Source organism: Hypanus sabinus, chromosome 3, assembly GCF_030144855.1.
Source record: "Hypanus sabinus isolate sHypSab1 chromosome 3, sHypSab1.hap1, whole genome shotgun sequence".
Lineage (NCBI taxonomy): Eukaryota > Metazoa > Chordata > Chondrichthyes > Myliobatiformes > Dasyatidae > Hypanus > Hypanus sabinus.
Window position 1 is genome coordinate 189897983 of NC_082708.1, and position 23578 is coordinate 189921560.

Sequence of the window (23578 nt, forward strand, 5' to 3'; positions counted from 1 at the left end):
GTGTAGGAGCGGGAGAGGATGTGAGAGGGGCGGATGTGGCGCTGAGACTAGGTGGGCTGAATAGCGATCTGTGGGCGAGAGGTGGAGGCAGTCCTGGTATTCGTCACAGATTCAGTGATCAGCAGGCAGCAATGGCAATGTTGTGGCCTAACTCAATGTGTCTCCTCGCTCACCCCCTCCCTCCTATCCTCCCACCTCCTTCTCACTCCCCTCACGTTCCCCTTCCTTCTCCCTCCTATCTCATTCTCACTCCCCTGATGTCCCACTTCTCTTTCCCTCCCTCCCTCCACCATCTCCCCCTCTCCCAATCACCCCCTCTCCCTCCTCCCTTCCTACCCCTCTCTCTCTCCTTTCCCACCTCTGGTCACCCATCTCGTGCTCACCTCTCCCTCTTCCCACTCTTCTCTCCCTCACCCCCATCCCCCTCTATGTCCTCCTCCCCTCCATCTCTGTCTGTCTCCCCAAGCATCTCTCCCTCTCCCTCCTCCACTCCTACTGTCCTCACTCTATCTCCTCTGACCCCCACCCACCTCCCCCTACCTCTTCCCCTCTAACCCTCTCCCTCGCCACCCTCCCCCTCCCTCCTGTCCTGTCCCTCCACCCACCTGGTTACAGGCCGACCTCACCTCCCCCGACTGCCCAGAGCGGCTGCTGCTGGTGTTGGAGCCCGAGGCCGCCTCCATCTACTGCCGGAGACTGCGGCCCAACCAGCTGACGGACCTGTGCGCCAGCCCACGGACGCCAGAGCCCAGGCTCAACTCCAGCTTCAGGCAAGGTCTGACCCCCGGACACACACAGCCCTTCCCAGTGTGGGGGGGATCCTGTCCCGCCCCAGTGTGGGGGGATCCTGTCCCGTCCCAGTGTGGGACAGTGGGGGGGATCCTGTCCCGTCCCAGTGTGGGACAGTGGGGGGGATCCTGTCCCATCCCAGTGTGGGACAGTGTGGGGGGATACTGTCCCATCCCAGTGTGGGGGGATCCTGTCCCATCCCAGTGTGGGACAGTGGGGGGGATCCTGTCCCATCCCAGTGTGGGACAATGTGGAGGGGATCCTGTCCCGTCCCAGTGTGGGACAATGTGGAGGGGATCCTGTCCCGTCCCAGTGTGGGGGGATCCTGTCCCATCCCAGTGTGGGACAGTGGGGGGGATCCTGTCCCGTCCCAGTGTGGGACAATGTGGAGGGGATCCTGTCCCATCCCAGTGTGGGACAGTGTGGGAGATCCTGTCCCATCCCAGTGTGGGACAGTGTGGGAGATCCTGTCCCATCCCAGTGTGGGACAGTGTGGAGGGGATCCTGTCCCATCCCAGTGTGGGACAGTGTGGGGGAATTCTGTCCCATCCCAGTGTGGGACACTGTGGGGGGATCCTGTCTCATCCCAGTGTGGGAGATCCTGTCTCATCCCAGTGAGGGACAGTGAGAAGAGGATCCTGTCCCATCCCAGTGCAGGACAGTGTGGGGGGGATCCTGTCTTATCCCAGTGCAGGGACAATGTGGAGGGAGCTTCACTGTCTGACCCCGTGAATGTGTGATGGGACAGGTGTGGAGAGAGCTTCACTCTGTGTCTGACCCCGGGAGTGTGTGATGGGACAGTGTGGAGGGAGTTTCACTCTGTGTCTGACCCCGGGAGTGTGTGATGGGACAGTGTGGAAGGAGCTTCACTCTGTGTCTGACCCTGGGAGTGTGTGATGGGACGGTGTGGTTGGAGCTTCACTCTGTGTCTGACTGTGGGAGTGTGTGATGGGACGGTGTGGAGGGAGCTTCACTCTGTGTCTGACCCCGGGAGTGTGTGATGGGACAGTGTGAAGGGAGCTTCACTCTGTGTCTGACCCCGGGAGTGTGTGATGGGACGGTGTGGAGGGAGCTTCACTCTGTGTCTGACCCCGGGAGTGTGTGATGGGACAGTGTAGAGGGAGCTTCACTCTGTGTCTGATCCCCGGGAGTGTGTGATGGGACGGTGTAGAGGGAGCTTCACTCTGTGTCTGACCCCGGGAGTGTGTGATGGGACGGTGTGGAGGGAGCTTCACTCTGTGTCTGATCCCTGGGAGTGTGTGATGGGACGGTGTGGAGGGAGCTTCACTCTGTGTCTGATCCCCGGGAGTGAGTGATGGGACAGTGTGGAGGGAGCTTCACTCTGTGTCTGATCCCCGGGAGTGTGTGATGCGACAGTGTAGAGGGAGATTCACACTGTGTCGGACCCTGGGAGTGTGTGATGGGACAGTGTGGAGGGAGCTTCACTCTGTGTCTGGGTGGCAGTGTGACATGCGAAGAGGACGTTAGGAGAATACAGGGAGACTTGGATAGGCTGGGTGAGTGGGCAGATACTTGGCAGATGTCATTCAATGTGAATAAATGTGAAGTTATCCACTTTGGAAGCAGGAACAAGAGGGCAGAGTATTGTCTGAACGGTGTAGAGTTAGGTAAGGGAGAAATGCAAAGAGACCTAGGAGTCCTAGTTCACCAGTCAATGAAGGTGAATGAGCAAGTGCAACAGGCAGTGAAGAGGGCAAATGGAATGTTGGCCTTTGTTACAAGGGGAATTGAATACAAGAGCAAGGATGTCCTTTTGCATTTGTACAGGGCCCTGGTGAGACCACACCTGGAATATTGTGTACAGTTTTGGTCTCCAGGTTTAAGGAAGGACATTCTGGCAATTGAGGAAGTGCAGCGTAGATTCACTAGGTTGATTCCTGGGATGGCAGGGCTGTCTTACGCAGAGAGATTGGAGAGATTGGGCTTGTACACACTGGAATTGAGGAGATTGAGAGGGGATCTGATTGAAACATTTAAGATAATTAAAGGATTTGATAGGATTGAGGCAGGAAATATGTTCCAGATGTTGGGAGAGTCCAGTACCAGAGGGCATGGATTGAGAATAAGAGGTCAGTTATTTAAAACAGAGTTGAGGAAGAGCTTCTTCTCCCAGAGAGTTGTGCAGGTGTGGAATGCACTACCTCGGAAGACGGTGGAGGCCAATTCTCTGGATGCTTTCAAGAAGGAGCTAGATAGATATCTGATGGATAGGGGAATCAAGGGATATGGGGACAAGGCAGGGACTGGGTATTGATAGTGAATGATCAGCCATGATCTCAGAATGGCGGTGCAGACTCGAGGGGCCGAATGGTCTACTTCTGCACCTATTGTCTATTGTCTATTGACTGTGGGAGTGTGTGATGGGACAGTGTGGAGGGAGCTTCACTCTGTGTCTGACTGTGGGAGTGTGTGATGGGACAGTGTAGAGGGAGCTTCACTCTGTGTCTGATCCTGGGAGTGTGTGATGGGACAGTGTGGAGGGAGCTTCACTCTGTGTCTGATCCTGGGAGTGTGTGATGAGACAGTGTAGAGGGAGATTCACTCTGTGTCTGACCCCGGGAGTGTGTGATGGGACGGTGTGGAGGGAGCTTCACTCTGTGTCTGACCCTGGGAGTGTGTGATGGGACGGTGTGGAGGGAGTTTCACTCTGTGTCTGACCCCGGGAGTGTGTGATGGGACGGTGTGGAGGGAGTTTCACTCTGTGTCTGACGCCGGGAGTGTGTGATGGGACAGTGTGGAGGGAGCTTCACTCTGTGTCTGACCCCGGGAGTGTGTGATGGGACGGTGTAGAGGGAGTTTCACTCTGTGTCTGACCCCGGGAGTGTGTGATGGGACAGTGTGGAGGGAGTTTCACTCTGTGTCTGACGCCGGGAGTGTGTGATGGGACAGTGTGGAGGGAGTTTCACTCTGTGTCTGACACCGGGAGTGTGTGATGGGACAGTGTGGAGGGAGTTTCACTCTGTGTCTGACCCCGGGAGTGTGTGATGGGACAGTGTGGAGGGAGCTTCACTCTGTGTCTGACCCCGGGAGTGTGTGATGGGACGGTGTAGAGGGAGTTTCACTCTGTGTCTGACCCCGGGAGTGTGTGATGGGACAGTGTGGAGGGGGTTTCACTCTGTGTCTGACCCCGGGAGTGTGTGATGGGATGGTGTGGAGTGGTTCACTTAGCTCTCTGTTGGACTCAATTCCTGGTACTTTGTGATCCGAGATTTCTAATTTTTCCAGCTCGGGAGCAGCTGCGACGATTCCGGAACAGTCGGATCTTTCTGTTAGAGAGCAGCATGGGAGAGCTGTGGGCAGGAATGGAGTCAGGTATGCTGAGTGTCCCCTCTCATTCGGTGGGCACAGTGCTCATGACATCTTGTTCCCCCTTGCTGATTGGTACCAACAACCCAGGTTGTTAGGTCCCGGGCCCCTGCTCCTGGGGCGATAGTTTTTATTCAGTTTACGAAGAGGTGCAACACGGTCACGGGCCCTTCAAGCCCAACGTGCCTGCGCCTCCCAATTACACCCACGTGTCCGATTAACCTACTAACCTGTTCTCCTTTGGGCCGTGGGAGGAAACCGGAGCACCCGGAAGAAACCCACGTGTCCGATTAACCTACTAACCCGTTCTCCTTTGGGCCGTGGGAGGAAACCGGAGCACCCGGAAGAAACCCACGTGGTCAAGGGGAGAAGGTACACACAGCAACAGGAGTTGAACCCAGGCCACTGGCGCTCTGAAGCACTACCATACGCTGTCGGCCCTGAAAGGGAGGGATGCTGGGCTGACTCGGGTTCCAAACTCTCAGGGACGCTGGGGGAGTCCTCTGTCCTGCTTCCCTGTCTCTCTCCTTCTTTACTTTCGGGATGTTTGCATCGCTGACAAGACCAGCATTTATCGCACATCCCTAACCGTCCCTTGGGAAACTCTCAAAGTTGCCATACTGATTGATAGGGTGCTGTTGGGGAGGGAATCTCACTGATGCTGAAGAATTGAGATATATTCCCCAAGTGTGGAAGAACAAAGAGCCTTTGGGGTCCACATCCGTAGGTCCCTCAAACTTACCACACAAGTTGGTTGGGCGGTTGAGAAGGCATTTGGTGTGTTGGCTTCATTGGTTGCAGACTCGATGGGCTGAATAGCCTAATTCTGTTCCTATGTCTTCTGGTCTTATGGGAATGGTTAGATTGATTCTGAAGGGCTGGCACAACATTGTGGGCTGAAGGGCCTGTATTGTTCTATGTTCTATCCCAACGACATTGGTTAATTAGATACTGTAAATCAACCACAACAGGGTGGGACAGCCGAAGGGTGAATTGGTCCAGGGTTTCTTTCCAAGATATTGACATAGGAGTAGGTTAAAGGGTCAGCACAGTATCATGGGCTGAAGGGCCTGTACTGGTCTATGCTTCCAGAGGGTAGGGTTGGTCCATCTTCCCGAGCTGGTGAGATTTCTCCCATGGTGGTGTTGGGGAGTGGGCTCCAGGGTTTGGACCCAGTGACGGTGAAGTGACCGAGATGTGGCTCCAAGGCTGGGTGGTGAGTGACTGGAAGGGGAACCTGCAGGTGGTGGTGTTGCCCTGAGAGGTAGTGGGTTTGGGTCCTGGTGAAACGAGCGTGGAAATGCAGATCAGTACAGCACTGGAACTGGCCTTTTGGCCCATCTTGCCCATCCTGACTGAGATACCAATTTAAACTAATCCCATCTGCCTGTACATGATTGATATCTCTCCATTCCCTGCCTGGTCACGTGTCTATGGTCTAAATACCACTTAATCTGTTCTATCTGCCTCCACCACCACCCATTCCGGGCACCCACCACTATGTGTAAAAAAAAAACCTGCCCCAAGCATCCCATTTAAACCTTCCCCGATCATTGTACAGCTGTGTTATTATCTGACTTTTCCACCTTGAGAAGCAGACCCTAACTATACTTCTCATAATCTTATAAACTTCTATCAGATCTCCCCTCAGCCTCTGCCGCTTCAAAGGAAACAACCCAAGTTTATCCAGCCTCTCGTGACAACGCCTGCCCTCTAACCCAGGCAGCATCCTGGCAAACCTCTCCAAAGCCGCGACATCCTTCCTGAAGTGGGACGACCAGAACTCCTCATGCTCCAAATGCATCCTGACCTAAGTTTTATACAGTTGCAAAGGACTTCCAGCTTCTGTACTCACTGCCCTGACAGAGAAAGTCAAGGATCGCTCTGTGCACCAGTGTTCCTCAGGGTCCTGCCATCCCATCCCAAGGTGCAACATCGCACTACCTGCTATATCCTTTACAGACTGCCGTTGACATGACATTAAAACAAATGGTGAAATGCATCATTTCCAATGACTGACACAGCGAGGAGGTGCCAGAGGCAGCAACATAGCTTACCCAGAAATTACTAACCCTAAACTGTACGTCTTTGGGATGTGGGGGGAAACTCACAAGGTCACAGGGAGAACATAACAAACTCCTTACAGACAGCAGTGGGAATTAAACCCCATCGTAAAGTGTTGTGCTAAGTGCCTCTGCCCTTTGACAACTTCCCTGTCCACAACTTCACCAATTTTGTGTCTCCTACAAACTTACTAATCAACCCATCTACACTTAACTCCAAGTCAGTTATATCTACAAATGACAGACAGCTGCAGCCCCGATCACGACTGGTCACAGACCTCCAGTCACAGAAACACCACCCCACCACCACTCCGTCATCTGTGGGCAAGTCACTTTTGGATGTAGCGTGGATCCCATGTGACTTAGTCTCTGGGATGGGCCTACCCTGTCACCATAATTGTAAGGTGACCAGAGGAATGTTAGAAGGTATTTTTTTACACAGAGAGTGGTGGGTGTGTGGAACACACTCCCAGGATGGTGGTAGAGGCAGATACACTGGGGGCATTTAGGAGAATCTCAGATAAGCACACAGATGATAGAAAGATGGAGGGCTCTGTAGAAGGGAGGGTTTAAATTGATCTTTGAGTAGGTGATAAGGTCAGCACAACATTGTGGGCTGAAGGGCCTGTACTGTGCAGTAGTGTTCGGAGTTCTATGTTCTGCCTTAAGTGACCGTGTCAAATGCTTATCAAAGTCCATGCAGGCAACGTCCACAGCCTCGCCATCGTTGTCACTTTCTCATTCACATTTGTGACAGCTGATCTTCCCCACACAAGCCCATGCTGACTCCCTCCGAGTCCACACTTTCCCATATGCAGGTAAATCACGACCCTGAGAATTTTCTCCAGTAATTTCCCTACTCATGGTGAAAGACTCAAGGGGGCGATAACTTCCTGCCTTGTCCCTGCTAAACAAAGGAACAGTGCTGGCTTCTCTCTAGTACTGTAGGATCTCGCCTGTGGCTGGAGCGGACACAGAAATCACTGTCAAGGCCTTTGCAATCTCCTCCCTGGCCTCCTCAGCATTCTAGGATAGATCCATTCAGTAGCCCTCCACTGGTCAGGGTCGACCATAGATGTTGTGACCTCGCTGTCTCCTTGATATCCAAGCCAGGACAATACGCTATGGAGAACAAGCGGGCTCCTCCTCTCCACGCAGCTGATGAACCCAAGGGAACGACAGAGACCAATACAATCTGGCACCAGTGGCATTGCAGGAGTTGCCAGTTAGCCAATTAATGCAACATAGGACTACGTTAGGGACTCCAGCTCCGGAACTTTCCCTGGGGTTTTACTCTCAAAGCCTCCCCCGTGAGTGAGTGTAGCCACAAGGTTTGAGATCAGAGTTTTCCTTCTCCAGGATGAGCCCCATCTGCCTGAAGCGACCGGTTTTAACTCACCCTCGCCCCTTCTCCCCTTCTCCTGTCAGTAGAAATGGTTCTTGCTGGGCTTAGTAGCTGAGCTTCGCGTGAAGGCCAGAAGTTGGACAGTTGTCAGAGGCTATTTGAGTCGCACACCACTGGGAGCATTTAATAGGTAGTGGGAGCTTATCCCCACCTCCCCCACCTCGACAATGACAACCTTAAGGAACCTTCAGTCTCCAGAGACTTAAAGAATACAGAACACTACAGCACAGTACAGGCCCTTCAGTCCATGATGTTTAACCTACTCTAAGCCTTAAGAGTATCTGCCTCTATCACCACCCATCCAGGCACCCATCACTCTCTACCTCCGACATCCCCCTACTCTTTCAAGGTCAAGTTTATTGTCATCTGATCTGACTGTACATAGATAAAACCAAATGAAACTACGTTCCTCTGGACCACGGTGCTCCCACAAAACATATACTGCACACAGCATATAAAACAGAATATTACCAGAACTGCTAATAAAATATTGCATGTGGTGGAGGTAAACAGTATACAGCTCGCTGTCCTAGTGACGAGACCTTGGTGGTGGCAGGTATTCATGAGTCTCACAGCCTGGGGAAGGAGCCCAGTACCCAGTCTGGCAGTCCTAGACCTGATGCTCCTGTAGCTCCTTCCTGGCAGTGGTGGGTCAGAGATTGTGGGATTGTGTGGTCGGCTTCCTCAACAATGCTTCAGGCCCTTTGTATACAACGTTCTCTGTAATTGACACAAATGGGGGAGTTGTGGGAGGGGCGACCCCAGTGATCTGCCTGTGGTTTTTACTGTCCTCTGTACTGTCTTGTGGTCCAATGCCCTGTAACTTCCGTATCACACAATGATGCAGCCAAACAGGATGTTCAAATCACCCCCCTCAAAGTAGATCTTGCAATCACCTTAAAATTAAGCCCTTTCTTCATGTTTTCATGACACACTCATCTCCTCCTCCCTTATGCCAACCTGCAGTGGAATATGAACACATTCTCTCTGATCTCACCAACATCCACTTTCTTGGTGACGTACTCAATCAGGACCTCACCCATTCTCTCTGGCTTTGAGCAAAGGTTGACTCCTTTGTGCTTCCCCAACTCTCTTGCTCCAAACGACTGTGAAAAATTCTCTGAAATTTTATTCATTGATGTTGACAACAGGATCCATTCCAGCGCCTGTAGTCTGAGGGTCACACTGTCTGGGCAGACCCGGGCAGTGTCCCACGCCTTTGGGGGGGTACTAGAGGCACAGCCTAGTTTGGTTTTCGGTTTCACAGCTGTGGTATTCCACACAATTTTCTTCCTGTTCTTCTCCCTCTCTCTCTCTACCCCCTCTATTCCCGTCTCTCCATCTCTCCCCATCCTCATCCCTCTCTCTCCCCCACCACCCTCTCACTCCCCAACCCCTCTCCCTCCCTTCTCCTGCCCCCTCTCTCCCTCCTCACTGAATCCTATTTCTGCTTCCAGGAGACCGTTACATGGTGGCAGATTGTGGTGGCGGGACCGTTGACCTCACGGTCCATGAGATCGAGCAGCCGGCAGGGACGCTGAAGGAGCTCTACAAAGCCTCAGGTGAGGACAGAGGCTGTTCCCATGTGCAGTTTGAGTCCCGGGGTGCACGGACAAACGGAAAAGGAGCCCAGTGAAAGGAGATCAGCTGGAGCCTTGGCTTTGGGTTGGTGCAGAGTGGGAGGCCGGTGCTAGCCACTCGGTGGTGGTGTTATTGCTGCTTTCTCACTGGTTTTCCCACCCGCTGATCAGGCGAGCTGGAGCCTCATCACAGAGGCAATGGAGGGATTGCATCCAAACCTCCCATTGGATAGAGTGGATGTGGAGGGGATGTTTCCGTAGTGAAAGAACCTACGACCAGAAGGCACAGCATCTGAATAAAGAAATGTCCACTTAGAACAGGCATGAGGAGGAATTTCTTTAGTCAGAATCTGTGGTATTCATTGCCACAGACAGTTGTGGGAGCCAAGTCTTTTGGTATATTTAAAGCGGAGATTGATAGGTTCTTGATTAGCAAGGGCCTTAGAGATTATGGGGAGAAGGCCGGAGAATGGGGCTGAGAGGGATAAAAAAGATCAGTCACGATGGAATAGCGGAGAAGATGATGGGCTGAATGGCCTAATTATGGTCTTACGGAAGGTGGATCCATGCAGGATTCCCAGAGTAGTAGTACCAGAGGCTCAAGCGCTGGCTGGGGGTACATACAGGACCAGGAGACCATGGGGAGACCCATCTCCCTTCAGCACCCTGTGATCATTCACATCACTCAACAAGATGTCAGGGTTAGAGGGAGACGATGGCACAGCAGGTGGTGGCGGCTCCAGAGATCCAGGTTCAATCCCAACCCTCCAGTGCTGTCTGTGTGGAGGTTAAAAGTTCTCCCTGTGACCATTTCATTTATGATTGAGATACTGAGCAAAGGTAGTTTTTTACATAGAGAGTGGTGGGTGGGTGGAACTCACTCTTAGATAGGCACTTGGGTGATAGGAAACTAGAGGGCCAGAGGGAAGGGCTAGATTGATCTTAAGAGTAGGTTAAAGGGTCAGCACAGCATTGTGGGCTGAAGGGCTGCTCTGATCTACGTCCTATTGCAACAATATGAGCTTTCCATTGGCTCTGTGCCACTCATCCAGTGGCCTCGAGAGTGCCAGTCCCGTCTGAACTGGGTGGGAATGGTCTGTGGCACTCCGGTTGCCCTTTGTTTGATTTCTCTGCAATGAGCTGAAAGCCTGCCAAGTGTTTTATTCTCACGTTATTGAGTACAGTCACAATGGGAAGTCTCTGACTCTCCTGTCGGGCTGCGTCAGCACCCTCCGGTCACTACACAGAAACAGGCCCTTCGGCCCAACTCGTCCACACCCACCCAGCTAATCCCATTGGCCCACATCTCTCTAAACCTTTCCTACCTGTCCATGTGCCTTTTGAATTTTGTTAATGCACCGTACCTGTCTCAACCACGTCTTCTGGCAGCTTGTTCCCTTTACCGTCAACTGTGTGAAGTTGCTCCTCATACCCCTATTAAATCTCATAGTTCAAAATAAATTTACAGTATTCTCAAAGTATGTATATGTTACCATATACATACTTTGAGATTCATTTTCTTGTATGCATTTGCTAAAGAATGCAACAGAACTTATGAAACGGCTAGACATAAACAATGACTGACAACCAACAGTCAAAATCTCTTTCCTCTCACAAACTTTAGATTCAGGATTGTTTAATGTCATTTCCAGTTTACAAGTGTGAAGGAGAACAAAAGCTTTGTTACTCCAGATCCAATGCATCTCAAAACGAAACACACTGAGATAAAGAACACAATAATAAAATATCACAATAAATACAAAAACACAAGGTAGCTTATATACATAGATTGATTATACGACCATAAAGTGACGCTAGGCACAGAAGCGTCTGTATGTAAGGTGACTGACAAGAAATGATGAATTAATGTTGGTTGGGGGTGTGGAGGGGTGGGTTAGTGGGTGGCGGTGTTGATCAGCCTCACTGCTTGAGGAAAGCAACTATTTTTGAGATGCTACGTAGCCTCCACCCAGGTGGGAATGGGACAAACAGGGTGGGTGTGATTCATTATGTTACAGGTTTTGCAGCAACATCAACTTTTTATTTGGTGTATTTTTATTGTTGGGGTAATCTATTGCAACCGGTGCTCCTGGTGCAGCCTCCTCTACATCGGCGAGACCCGACGCAGGTTGGGGGACCACTTCATCGAGCACCTCCACTCCGTCCATCACAATAGACAGGATCTCCCGGTTGCCACTCACTGCAACTCTACTTCACATTCCCATTCGGATATGTCCATACATGGCCTCCTCTACTGCCATGATGAGGTCAAACTCAGGTTGGAGGAACAACATCTCATTCTCATCTAGCGTCTGGGTAGTCTCCAGCCCCTTGGTATGAACATTGAATTCTCCAACTTCCAGTAATTCCCTCCCTCTCCCTTCCCCCATCCCACATTCACTCTGTCTCCTCTTCCAGCTGCCTATCACCTCTCATGACTCTGCCTCCTTCTACTACCCATAGTGCTTTCCCCTTACATTCCCTCTTCACCACTCCTGCCTATCCCCTCCCTGTTTTCCCTCCCCCACCCCTTGATCTTTCCTCTGATTGGTTTTCCACCCTCCCCCCACCTTCTTTATAGGGCCCCTGCCCCCTCCTGCTTTAGTCCTGACGAAGGGTCTCGACCCAAAACGTTGACTGCTTCTTTCAACGGATGCTGCCCGACCTGCTGAGTTCATCCAGCTTTTTTGTACGTCTCGATTTGACCACAGCATCTGCAGTATACTTTGTGTTAACTTTTTATTCACGCTCTCAGCAATACCAGCATTTATTGCCCATTCTGAACTGCCCCTTGAGGAGGTGGGGTGAAGCTACATGAACCACTAGACTTCTGATGAAGGTGCTTAGCTGGTGCTGTTAGGGAGGGAGTTCCAGAGCTTAGATGGTGAAGGAGCAGAGATATATTTCCACCAGTGCAAATTAGCAGTGTGGAGGAACGGCGGGATCTCGGGATCCGCATCCAAAGATCCCTCAAAGTTGCTGCGCAAGTTGATAGGATGGTCAAGAAGGCGTGTGATGCATTGGCCTTCATTAGTGGAGGGGTTCAATTCAAAAGCTATGAAGTCAGTGGGTGGCAGTACCTAATAAGGCTCTGAAAACCTGTGCCAACCAACTAGTGGGAGTATTCAAAGAAATTTTCATTCACTTACTGCTCCAGTCGGAAGTTCCCACCTGCTTCAAAAGGGCAATTACACCTGAAGATCAGTGTGAGCTGCTGCAACAGCTATCGTCTGGCACACTCTCATCGACGTTGATGAAATGCTTTGAGAAGTTGGTCATGACTATCATCAACTCCTGCCTCGGCAAGGACCTGGACCCAGTGCAGTTTGCCTATCGTCACAATAGGTCTACAGCAGATGTGATCTCAGTGGTTTTCCATGCAGCCTTGGATCATCTGGATAATACAAATACCTACGTCAGGTTGCTGTTCATCAATTATAACTCATCATTCCTACAGTCCCAATCGAAAAGCTACAGAACCTGGCCCTCTACCTCCCTCTGCAAATGGATCCTCGACTTTCTCTCAGGAAGACCACAGTCTGTGCAGATTGGAAATAATATTTCCACCTCGCTGATGATCAACACTGGTGCAACACAGGGATGTCTGCTTAGCCCACTGCTCTACTCCCTCTACACCCATGACTGTGTGGCTAGGCATAGCTCAAATACCATCTATAAATGTGCTGATGATGCAGCCATTGGTGGCAGAATTTCAGGTGTACAGGAGCAAGATACACCAGTTAGCTGAGTGGTGTCACAGCAGCAACCATGCACTCAACGTCAGAAAGACCAAAGAGCTGATTGCGGACTTCAGGAAGGATAAGACAAGGGAACAAAAACCAATCCTCATAGAGGGACCAGAGGTGGAGAGAGTGAGCAATTTCAAGTTCCTGGGTGTCAAGGTCTCTGAGGACCTAGCAACACACACAAAATGCTGGAGGAACTCAGCATCTATGGAAAACAGTACTGTCGAAGTTTCGGGCTGAAACCCTTCGGCAGGACTGGAGAAAAAAGAACTGAGGAGTAAATTTGAAAGATGGGGGGGAGGGGAGAGAGAAACACCAGGCTATAAGTGAAAGTTGGAGGGGTGGGATGAAGCAAAGAGCCAGGAAGTTGATTGGTGAAAGAGACAGAAGACCATGGAAGAAAGAAAAAGGTGGCGAGGGGGTGACGGATGGGCAGAAGATAACATGAAAAAGGGACAAGGGGATGGGAAATGGTGAAGGTGGGGTATTGCTGGAAGTTTGAGAAATCAATGTTGTCTCTGAGGATTGAACCTGGATGCAAAGTATTGATGCAGCTATAAAGAAGGAAAGATAGCAGCTATATTTCATTAGGAGTTTGAGGTATTTGGTTTATCAGCTAAAACACTCAAAAACTTCCACAAGTGTACCATGGGGAACATTCTGACAGACTGCATCCCCGTCTAATATGGGGAAGGCTACTGCAAAAGATCAAAATAAGTTGCAGAAACTTGTAAAACTAGTCAGATCCATCATGGGTACCAACCTCCGTAGGATCCAAGACGTCTTCAAGGAGCAATGCGTGAGGAAGGGGGCATCCACCATTAAGGCTCCCCACCACCCGGGACATGCCCTCTTCACACCGTTACCGTCGGGAAGGTAATTAGCAATTCAGTAACACCTTTTCCCCATCTGCTGTCCAATTTCTAAATGGGTATTGAACCCATGAGCACTACCTCACTACTTTTTTTATGTTTATTTTTGCACGACTTATTTTAACATAAATATTTAATAGACATATATATACTTAACGTAACTCAGTTTTCCCCTGTATTTATTTATCATGTATTTCATGCTGCCATAAAGTTAATAAATTTCACAATATATGCTGGTGATATTCAACCTGATTTTGATTCTCATCTAAGTTCCCTAGTTTTAAGTTCCCATTGTCTAGGGGGAAAATTTACCCTCTCTATGCCCCTCATGATTTTATACACCTCTATAAGATCAGCCCTCACTCTCCTACATTCCAAAGAATAAAGCCAGTCATAACCCTCCCTATAAGTCAGGCTCTCATGACCAGAGAGCATTCAGAACTGGTCAGTATGCTCTCCTGCATTCCACTGTCGAAATTTGCTAGTCTCCTGCGACAGCATACGTGGGGAGAAGGTGGCTGCCACATTTGGAGTATTGTGAGCAGTTTTGGGCCCCATTTCCAAGGAAAGATATTCTGGAATAGAAGAGACTGGAGGAGGTTCACGAGAATGATCCCGGGAATGAAAGGCTTTAACCTATGAGGAGCATTTGACGGTCTGGGCCTGTACTCACTGGAGTTTAGAAGAATAAGGGAGGATCTTGATGAAACCATTTAGATATTGAAAGGCCTAGTTGGAAAGGATGTGTCCTTTAGTGGCACAGACGGCTGCGGAGGCCAAGTCATTCTTATATATTTAAAGAGGAGGCTGATAGGTTCTAGATTAGTAAGGATGTCAAAGGTAATGGGGAGAAAGTAGGGGAATAGGGTTGAGAGGGAAAATAAATCAGCCATGATGGAATGCAGAGCACACTTAATGGGCCAATTGATGTAATTCTGCTCCTCTGTCTTATGGGCTTATGAATGGCAGGACAGACTTTGACAGACCAAATGGCCATGTTATACTGCTCTGTCTTGTGGTAATGATGTGTGGCCTCTCCCACAGGTGGTCCATACGGAGCAGTGGGTGTGGACCTGGCCTTCCAGGAGATGCTGTGTCAGATTTTCGGCTGTGACTTGATCGAGGGATTCAGGCTGAAGCGCCCGGCAGCCTGGGTGGATCTGATGATGGCGTTCGAGGCCCGGAAACAGTCCATCTCGCATAAACTCACCACTCCACTCAACATATCACTGCCCTTCTCCTTCACTGAGTTCTACAGGAAGCACAGAGGCGAGAGTGTGGAGGCGGTGCTGAAAAAGTGCAGGTAACAGAGACCACTGCCCCTCCTCCCTGATCACCATGGGTGGGGGGGAAGTCAATCTGGCCCAATGGGACCCCTGGAAGGGGAGGAAGGGTCCATCAGGGAGCCCAGTTTGAGGAGGATGAGGAGGAGGAGGAAATTGGTGGTGGGACACCCTCTCTTATAAATGAAGAATATCTCCATCAGAGACCTCTATGATGGTGACTTCCCTCTGTAGCTGGGGAGTGTTACCAGAAACTCTGTAATTGGGGAGGTGTTACCATTAAGGTCCCCCTTAATGTGGGTTTGCCCGATCAGTGACCCCACAATGTAGGAAGCATCCCTGTTAAAGACTTGCAGAGGATCATGAGAAGTTTCGTGGACATGAACAGGACACCTGGGTTGTACGCTGCCTCCCTGCTACCAGGATCAGGGACACAGCATTTTGGAGGGGGAGGGAGAGCAGCCAGATGTCTTGGTACATATTGGTACCAATGACTTAGAAAGGAAAAGCAAAGAAGTCTTTGAAGAAGAGAGAATTCGGAGAGCTAGGTAGAAAGCTGAGAGGCAGGGCCTCCCGGGAAGTAACAGCTGGATCACTACCCGTGTCATGCACCAGTGCGGGTAGAAACAGGGGGACTTGGGAGATAAATGCATGGCTGAGAAGGGCTTCTGGTTCTTGGATCATTGGAATTTCTTGGAGGGGGGGTGGTTATGACCTGTACAAAAAGGATGGGCTGCAGCTGAACCCAAGGGGGAACCAATATTCTCGCAGGCAGGTTTGTTAGAGCTGTTGGGGAGGGTTTAAACTAATTTGGCAGGGGTGTGGGAACCGGAGTGAAGGGACTCAGGATAGGACAGATGGTAAAAAAGCAAAGACAGTGTGCAGTCAGGCTGTCAGGAAAGGCAGGCAGATGACAGGACAAAATTACAGCCAGCAGGGTGAGTATCAGTACATTAGGGATGCAGAATCAAAAAGGGTAGCAAATACAGCACTCAAAGTGTAATATCTCAATGCATGGAGTATACAAAATAAGGTGGATGATCTTCTTCCCCTTTTACAGATGGTTGGGTTTGATGTTGTGGCCATTACTTAATCATGGCTGACGGGTGGTTGTAGTTGAGAGCTGAAAGTCCAAGGTTACACGTTATATCGGAGGGATAGGAAGGTAGGCAGAGGGGGTGGCATGGCTCTGCTGGTAAAGAATGGCATCAAAGTATTAGAAAGATATGACATAGGATCAGAAGGTGTTGAATCTTTGTGGATTGAACTCAGAAACTGCAAGGGTAAAAGGACCCTGATGGCACTTATATACAGGCCTCCAAACAGTAGCTGGGATGTGGAATACAGATTACAACAGGAAAAAGAAAAGGTGTGTCAAAAAGGCAATGTTATAATAGTCATGGGAGATTTCAACGCAGGTAGATTGGGAAAATCGGGTTAATAATGGATCTCAAGCAAGTGAATTTGTTGAATGCCTAAGAGATGGCTTTTTAGAGCAGTTTGTCATTGAGTCTACTAGGGAATCAGCTATACTGGATTGGGTGTTTTGTAATGAACCGGAGACGATTAGGGAGCTTAAGGTAAAGGAACCTTTAGGAGACAGTGATCACAATATGATTGAGTTCAACTTGAAATTTGATAGGGAGAAAGTCTGACAGCAGTATTTCAGTGGAGTAAAGTAAATTACAGTGGTATGACAGAGGAACTGGCCAAAGTAAATTGGAAGGAAGTGCTGGCAGGGATGACTTGAGTTTCTGGGAAAAATGAGGAAGGTACAGGATTGAAAATCTTTCCAAAAAAAAATACTCAAATGGCAAAATAGTACAACCGTGGCTGACGAGAAGTCAAAGCAAATGTAAAAGCAAAAGAGAGGGCATACAACAAAGCAAATAATAGCAGGAAGATAAAGGATTGGGTCTTATGGTCTTAAAAACCTACAAAAAGCAACTAATAGAATCATTAGAAAGGAAAAGATGAAATATGAAAGCAAGCTTGCAAACAATATCAAGGTGGGTAGAAAAAGCTTTTTCAAGTATGTAAAAAATAAAACAGAGATGTGAGTGGACGTAGGACCGCTAGAAAATGAGGCTGGAGAAATAATAACGAGGGAGGAACAAGGAGATGGCAGGTGAAATAAATAAGAGTATTTTTGCATCAGTCTTCACTGTGGAAGACACTAGCAGCGTGCCAGATGTTGAAGGGTGTGAGGGAAGAGAAGTGAGTGCAGTTACTATTACAAGAGAGAAGGTGCTCAAAAAGCTGAAAAATCTATAGGTACACAATTCACCCCAGTCAGATGAACTGCACCCTAGGGTTCTGAAAGAGGTAGTGGTGGAGACTGTGGAGGCATTAGTAATGATCTTTCAAGAATCATTGGAACCTGCCGTGGTTCTGGAGGACTGGCAAATTGCAAATGTCACTCCACTCTTTATGAAAAGAGGAAGGCAGCAGAAAGGCAACTATAGACCAGTTAGCCTGACCTCAGTGGTTGGGAAGATGTTGGAGTCAATTGTTAAGGATGAGGTTATGGAGTACTTGGTGACACAGGACAAGATAGGACACAGTCAGCATGGTTTACTCAAAATCTTGCCTAGCAAACCTGTTGGAATTCTTTGAGGAGATTCCAAGTAACACCTGGTCGCGTGGTGTACCGACAACAACCTGGCCCTTAACACCCAGAAGACCAAGGAGATCATTGTGGACTTCAGGCGTGCTAGGAGCCACATTCACGTCCGTATCTACATCAATGGAGCTGTAGTGGAGCGTGTATCAAGCTTCAAATTCCTGGGTGTCCACATTTCCGAGGATCTCACCTGGTCCCTGAACTCCTCCATCCTGATCAAAAAGGTGCAACAGAGCCTTTATTTCCTGCGGAGCATCAAGAAAACTCACCTCTGTCCCAGGATACTGATGGACTTTTACCGCTGTACCATTGAGAGCATACTCACCAACTGCATCTCAGTGAGGTATGGCAATTATCGGACCGCAAAGCACTCCAGCGTGTGGTGAAAACTGCCCAGCAGATTATCGACACCCAATTTCCCACCATTGAGAACATCTACCATAAACACTGCCCAGGCACGGCAAAAAGCATTGTCAAGGATGCATCTCAGCCTAACCATGGACCTTTTACTCTCCCCCCATCCGGTAGGCGCTACAGGAGCCTCCGCTCCCGCACCAGCAGGCACAGGAAGAGCTTCTTCCCTGAGGCTGTGACCCTGCTGAACCTCACATCACAGCGCTAAGCAGTATTGCACTAATATTGTACTGTCTCAGTACTTTTATATTTATGTGCTGTAGCACTTACTTTTTATTCGTAGTTATTTTGTAAATAACACTATTCTTTGCATTTCTGGTTAGATGCTAATTGCATTTCATTGGCTTTGTATCTGTACTTGGCACAATGACAATAAAGTTGAATCTAATCAAGATAAAAGGGATGCAGTGGATTTGGTCATTTTGAATTTTCAGAAGGCATTTTCATAGATGCTGCCTGGCCTGCTGAGTTACTCCAGCATCTTTTGTGTTGATAGCATGGTTAGAACAGTGGCTGATTGGTAGGAGGCAGTGAGTGGAAATAAAAGGATCCTTTTCTGGTTGGCTGACAGTGACTAGTGGTGTTCCGCAGGGATCTGTGATGGGCTGCTTTTAGCTGTATATAAATGATTTAGATAATGGAATCAATGGCTTTGTTGCCAGGTGTGCAGATGATACAAAGATTGGTGGAGGGGCAGGTAGTGTTGTGGAAACAGGAAGGCTGTAGGACTTAGACAGATTAGGAGAATGGGCAAGGAAGTGGCAAATGAAATACAATGTTGGAAAATGCATGGTCATGCACTTTGGTAGTAGAAATAAATGTGCGGACTGTTTTCTAAGTGGGGAGAAAATTGAGGAATCTGAGATGCAAAGGGACTTGGGAGTCCTTGTGCAGAACACCCTAAAGGTTAACTTGCAGGTTGAGTTGGTGGTGAGGAAGGCAAATGCCATGTTAGCATTCATTTCAAGAGGTCTAGAATACAAGAGCAGGGATGTGATGCGGAAGTTTTATAAGGCACTGGTGAGGCCTCACCTTGAGTATTGTGAACAGTTTTGGACCCCTCATCTTAGAAAAGATGTGCTGACATTGGAGAGGGTCCAGAGGAGGTTCACAAGGATGATTCCAGGAATGAAAGGGTTATCATACGAGGAACATTTGATGGCTCTGGGTCTGTACTCGCTGGAATTCAGAAGGATGAGGGGGGATCTCAATGAAACCTTTTGAATATTGCAAGGCCTAGACAGAGTAGATATGGAAAGTATGTTTCCCATGGTGGGGGAGTCTAGGACAAGAGGACACAGCTTCAGGATAGAAGGGCCTCCATTTAAAACACAGATGTGAAGAAATTTCTTTAGCCAGAGGTGGTGAATTTGTGGAATTTGTTGCCACAGGCAGCCGTGGAGGCCCGGTCATTGGGTGTATTTAAGGCAGAGCTTGATAGGTTCTTGATTGGACATGGCATCAAAGGTTATGGGGAAAAGGTCAGGAGGGAGGCTGAGAAGAGGATTAAAAATGATCAGCCATGACTGAATGGCGGAGGATACTCGATGGGCTAAATGGCCCAATTCTGCTCCTGCGTCTTATGGTCTAATTTGGGAGTATTTGGAGTATTGTGTGAAGTTCTGGTCCTCTAGCTACAGGAAATTAATAAGGTTGAAAGTACAGGCGTAGATCATATTTAGATACAGATACACATCCATCAAAACATACAGTGAAATGTATCATTTGTGTTAACATGCAACACATCCAAGGACGTGCCAGAGAAAATTTACAAGGAAATTGCCAAGCCCTGAGGACCTGAATTACAGTGTGAGGCTGAACAGGTTTGGACTTTATTCCCCAGGGCAAAGGAGAATGTGGGGAGAGGAGAGGTAGACAAAGTTATGAGGACAAAGGTAAGGCAGCTTTTTCCACTGAGGTTCGGTGTATAGGTCATAGGTTAAGTGTGAAAGGTAAAATGCTTAAGGGGAGCACGAGGGAGAACTTCTTCGCTGTTCTGCACAAGGACTCCCAAGTCCCTCTGCATCTCAGATTCCTCAATTTTCTCCCCACTTAGAAAATAGTCCACACATTTATTTCTACTCCCAAAGTGCATGACCATGCATTTTCCAGCATTGCATTTTATTTGCCACTTCCTTGCCCATTCTCCTCATCTGTCTAAGTGATGGTGATGAGAGCATAAAATGAGCTGCCAGAGCAAGTGGTTGATTTCAACATTTCAGATAAGTTTGGATAGGTACATGGATGGGAATGGTCCGGATACAAGAGGATCTGTTTGGCACAAACTAGGTGGGCCAAAGGGATGTTTCTGTGCTGTACTGCTCTCTGACTCTATGAGGTTGCACTGGAGAGTCATCAGGATATTCCAAGATGTGGGAGGAACTCAGTAGGTCAAGCAGCATCCATGGAGGGAATTGATCAGTCGAGATCTGCAGCAGCTCTTGTGCTGATGATTCAGTATTGTTATTCTCCTTTGGACTACCTCGATCCACCGATGTGACGAATTGCAGCTGTATGAGAACTGTACAGGACAGACTTCCCTCTGGACCTGCCAACGGTGACAATAATCACCCAGGTGTTGCTGATGCTCTCTGTGTCTCTCCCTCTGCCCACAGTAACAAACTGATAAAGTGGAGCTCGCAGGGGATGCTGCAGATATCGCCCCAAGCTGTGGATGAGCTCTTCCAGCCAACTATCAGACTGGTGGTGCAGCACATTGGTGAGTGGGGTAGGGGCTATCCTGGGGGGGGGGGGCGGTGGGTGTCCTTGGCAGGCACTGAGAGACGGCACTGTTCCACCCACTTTGTCTTTCTACGCTCTGAGAAGTCGTGGTGAAGGGGCAGTGTGGTTGTTGGGGGGGGGGGGGTTAGGGGAAGAAGTTCTAGGAATGAGGGAATTTGGAGGCAGGGAATGTGTGTGGGGTTAATGGGAGGATTGGGAGGGGTTACTGTGTGTGTGAGGCATAAGGCATGTGGTGGTCCCAGGCCTAATATCCCAATATAACTGTTCCTCCTTTTTCCACCTTTCCTTCCCTCCCCATCCTCCCTCCCCTATCCACACTCTCTCATTCCACCCTTCTCCTCCCTCTCTTCCGTCTACCATCACTCTTCACACCCTTCCCTCATACCTCCCTCTCAACCTACCCCACTTTTCTCTCCCCTTCCCACCTGATTTACCTCCCCCTCACTCCCTCCTTTCACAGAGGCTGTGCTGCGGCGGCCCGAGGCGGCAGGCGTGCGCTCCCTCTTCCTGGTGGGGGGCTTCGCGGCGTCGGGGCGGCTGCAGCGGGAACTGGAGCGAGTGTTGCCCGAGGGCTGCCGGCTGCTGCTGCCGCAGGCCTCGGGGCTGAGCACGCTGCAGGGCGCCGTGCTGCTGGGCCTGGAGCCAGCCGTGGTGCGGCTGCGGCGTTCGCCCCTCACCTACGGCCTGGCCGTGCTGCGGCGCTTCGAGCCGGGCCGCCACCCGGCCCACAAGCTGCTGGAGCGGGACGGCGCCCAGTGGTGTGCCGATGTCTTCGACCGGCTGGTGCGGGCCGGCCAGCCGCTGGCCCCCGGCGAGCGGCTACAGCGGCGCTACATGCCCGCCCGGCCCGGCCAGCGCTCCGCCCGTATTAGCCTCTACTGCGCCCCCGAGCCCGGGGTGCGCTTCGTCAGCGACCCCGGTGTCCGGCGCTGCGCCACCCTCAGCCTGGATCTGGACGCCGGCCCGGAAGACGGGGCTGAGCCGGTGGAGCGGCCCGGCCCGGCCCGCGAGATCCGAGTCAGCCTCCAATTCGGCGACACCGAGATCGGGGTGTCGGCCCTGGATACCCTCACCGGCGCCGAGGTCCGAGCCACCCTCGACTGGCTGTCGGAATGAGAGGGGAAAGGAAGCCCTCTCCTTCGCCTTTTAAACACCCCGTTAAATCCGCTCCCACATCTCAGACCCTCTCCCCACCCACTGAATCCTTATCTCCTGCATCCTGAGGGAGGGTGACTCTCTACCACCCCAGCTGTCCTGAGCAGGTAGTCTCAGACCCTCTGTTGGGATGGTCCTGAGGTAACTGGGTGAAGGTGACTTTGCGGGGCACTCCCTGAGCACAGCTGGTCAGACATAATCGGAGTACGCATCCTAACCTTGTCATCAGTCAGTATCCCACGTCAGGAACCTTGCTCGTACATCCACTCATCCTGGTCTAAACCATAGGAGCAGAATTAGACCCATCAAGTCTGCTCCACCATTACATCATGGCTGATATATTATCTTTCTCAACCCCATTCTCCTGCCATCTTCTAGCAACCATTGACACCCTGATTAATCAACCTCTACCTTAAACAGAACCCAAATCTGAACCAGAGCACCCAGGACTCTTGTCTTCCCAAAGGCTCCCACCTGCACAAACTGCCCTTCAGAAAGGTCTCAGTATTGATTTGGAGTCTACCCTTGCCCTGGTGAGCAGTTAGATCAACCCCTCTGAGACTGGAACCTCTCCCGGTCCCATCTGCTTGGGAAGGAAGGCCTCGTTGCCTTGTGTGTCCACAGTCGAAGATGATATGAGAAGGGTGGGTTTGGCCTCACCCATCGATGTTCACCATCAACAGATTGGGGGTTGAGGAGGAGGATGGAGATGGGGGGAGCAAATTAACACTTGGATCATCAGTCTGGTGACCACTGAGTGTGTAGGAGGGCATAGTAACATGGTGCCACTGTTAACCTGACCTATAACCTGTTATTTAAAATTTCTATATAATTTTCTGACATTAAACCATGGATAAACATTTTTATGTGATATTATGATTTGGTGTTATGAATATTTAAAATTGAAATTGCCGTTTGTGTATTAAAATAGGAAGATGGGGGTTGACAGACAGTATCTTCCTCCCAGAGCTGAAACGTCTAATACCAGATGACATTCATTTAAGGAGAGGGAGGTAACTTGTAAGGAGGTGTGCAGGGCAAGTTGTGGGTGCCTGGAATGCACTGTTTGGGGTGGCAGTGGAGACATAGAGGCATTTACAGGCTCTTATATAGGTATATGGATGTACAGAAAATGGAGTCTAGATAACACGCAGGCAGATGCTGGAATCCAGAGCAACACATACACAAAATGCTGGAGGAACTTAGCAACTCTATCGAAGGAAATGAATGAACAGTTGACGTCTCAGGCCGAGACCCTCCTTATCACCGGCAAATGTCATGGAATTTGTTAATTCTCAGCAGTAGTACAATGCTATACATGATAAATATAGAAAAGAACTGAATTACAAATTAATTTTTTGTAAATTAAAAATAATGAATTACAGTAGTTATATATATATATAAGTTAAATTTAAAATAGTGCTAAAACAGAAATAATAAAAAGTCAGGTTGTGTTAATGGGTTCAAAGTCCATTTAGAAATTGGATGGCAGAGTGGAAGAAGCTGTTCTTGAATCACCGAGAGTGTGCCTCCTTGAGAAGAGGGCATGGCCTGGGTGGGTGAGAGTCCCTAATAATAG

At 49.7% G+C, this 23578-nt stretch overlaps 1 protein-coding gene across 5 annotated transcripts in view; it reads left to right on the plus strand.

Moving 5' to 3' along the window:
- The window catches only part of LOC132391992 (heat shock 70 kDa protein 12B-like), a 46084-nt gene extending 23209 nt beyond the window's left edge, over nucleotides 1-22875 (plus strand). For all 5 annotated transcript variants that reach the window (XM_059965860.1, XM_059965862.1, XM_059965863.1 and 2 more), the window contains 6 exons: nucleotides 616-775; nucleotides 4036-4122; nucleotides 9042-9146; nucleotides 14827-15085; nucleotides 20718-20821; nucleotides 21305-22875. In XM_059965860.1, coding sequence (XP_059821843.1) covers nucleotides 616-775; nucleotides 4036-4122; nucleotides 9042-9146; nucleotides 14827-15085; nucleotides 20718-20821; nucleotides 21305-21960 — 1371 coding nt within the window. In that variant the 3' untranslated portion in view covers nucleotides 21961-22875. The remainder of the gene's footprint in view (nucleotides 1-615; nucleotides 776-4035; nucleotides 4123-9041; nucleotides 9147-14826; nucleotides 15086-20717; nucleotides 20822-21304) is intronic.
- Nucleotides 22876-23578: the final 703 nt, after the last annotated feature.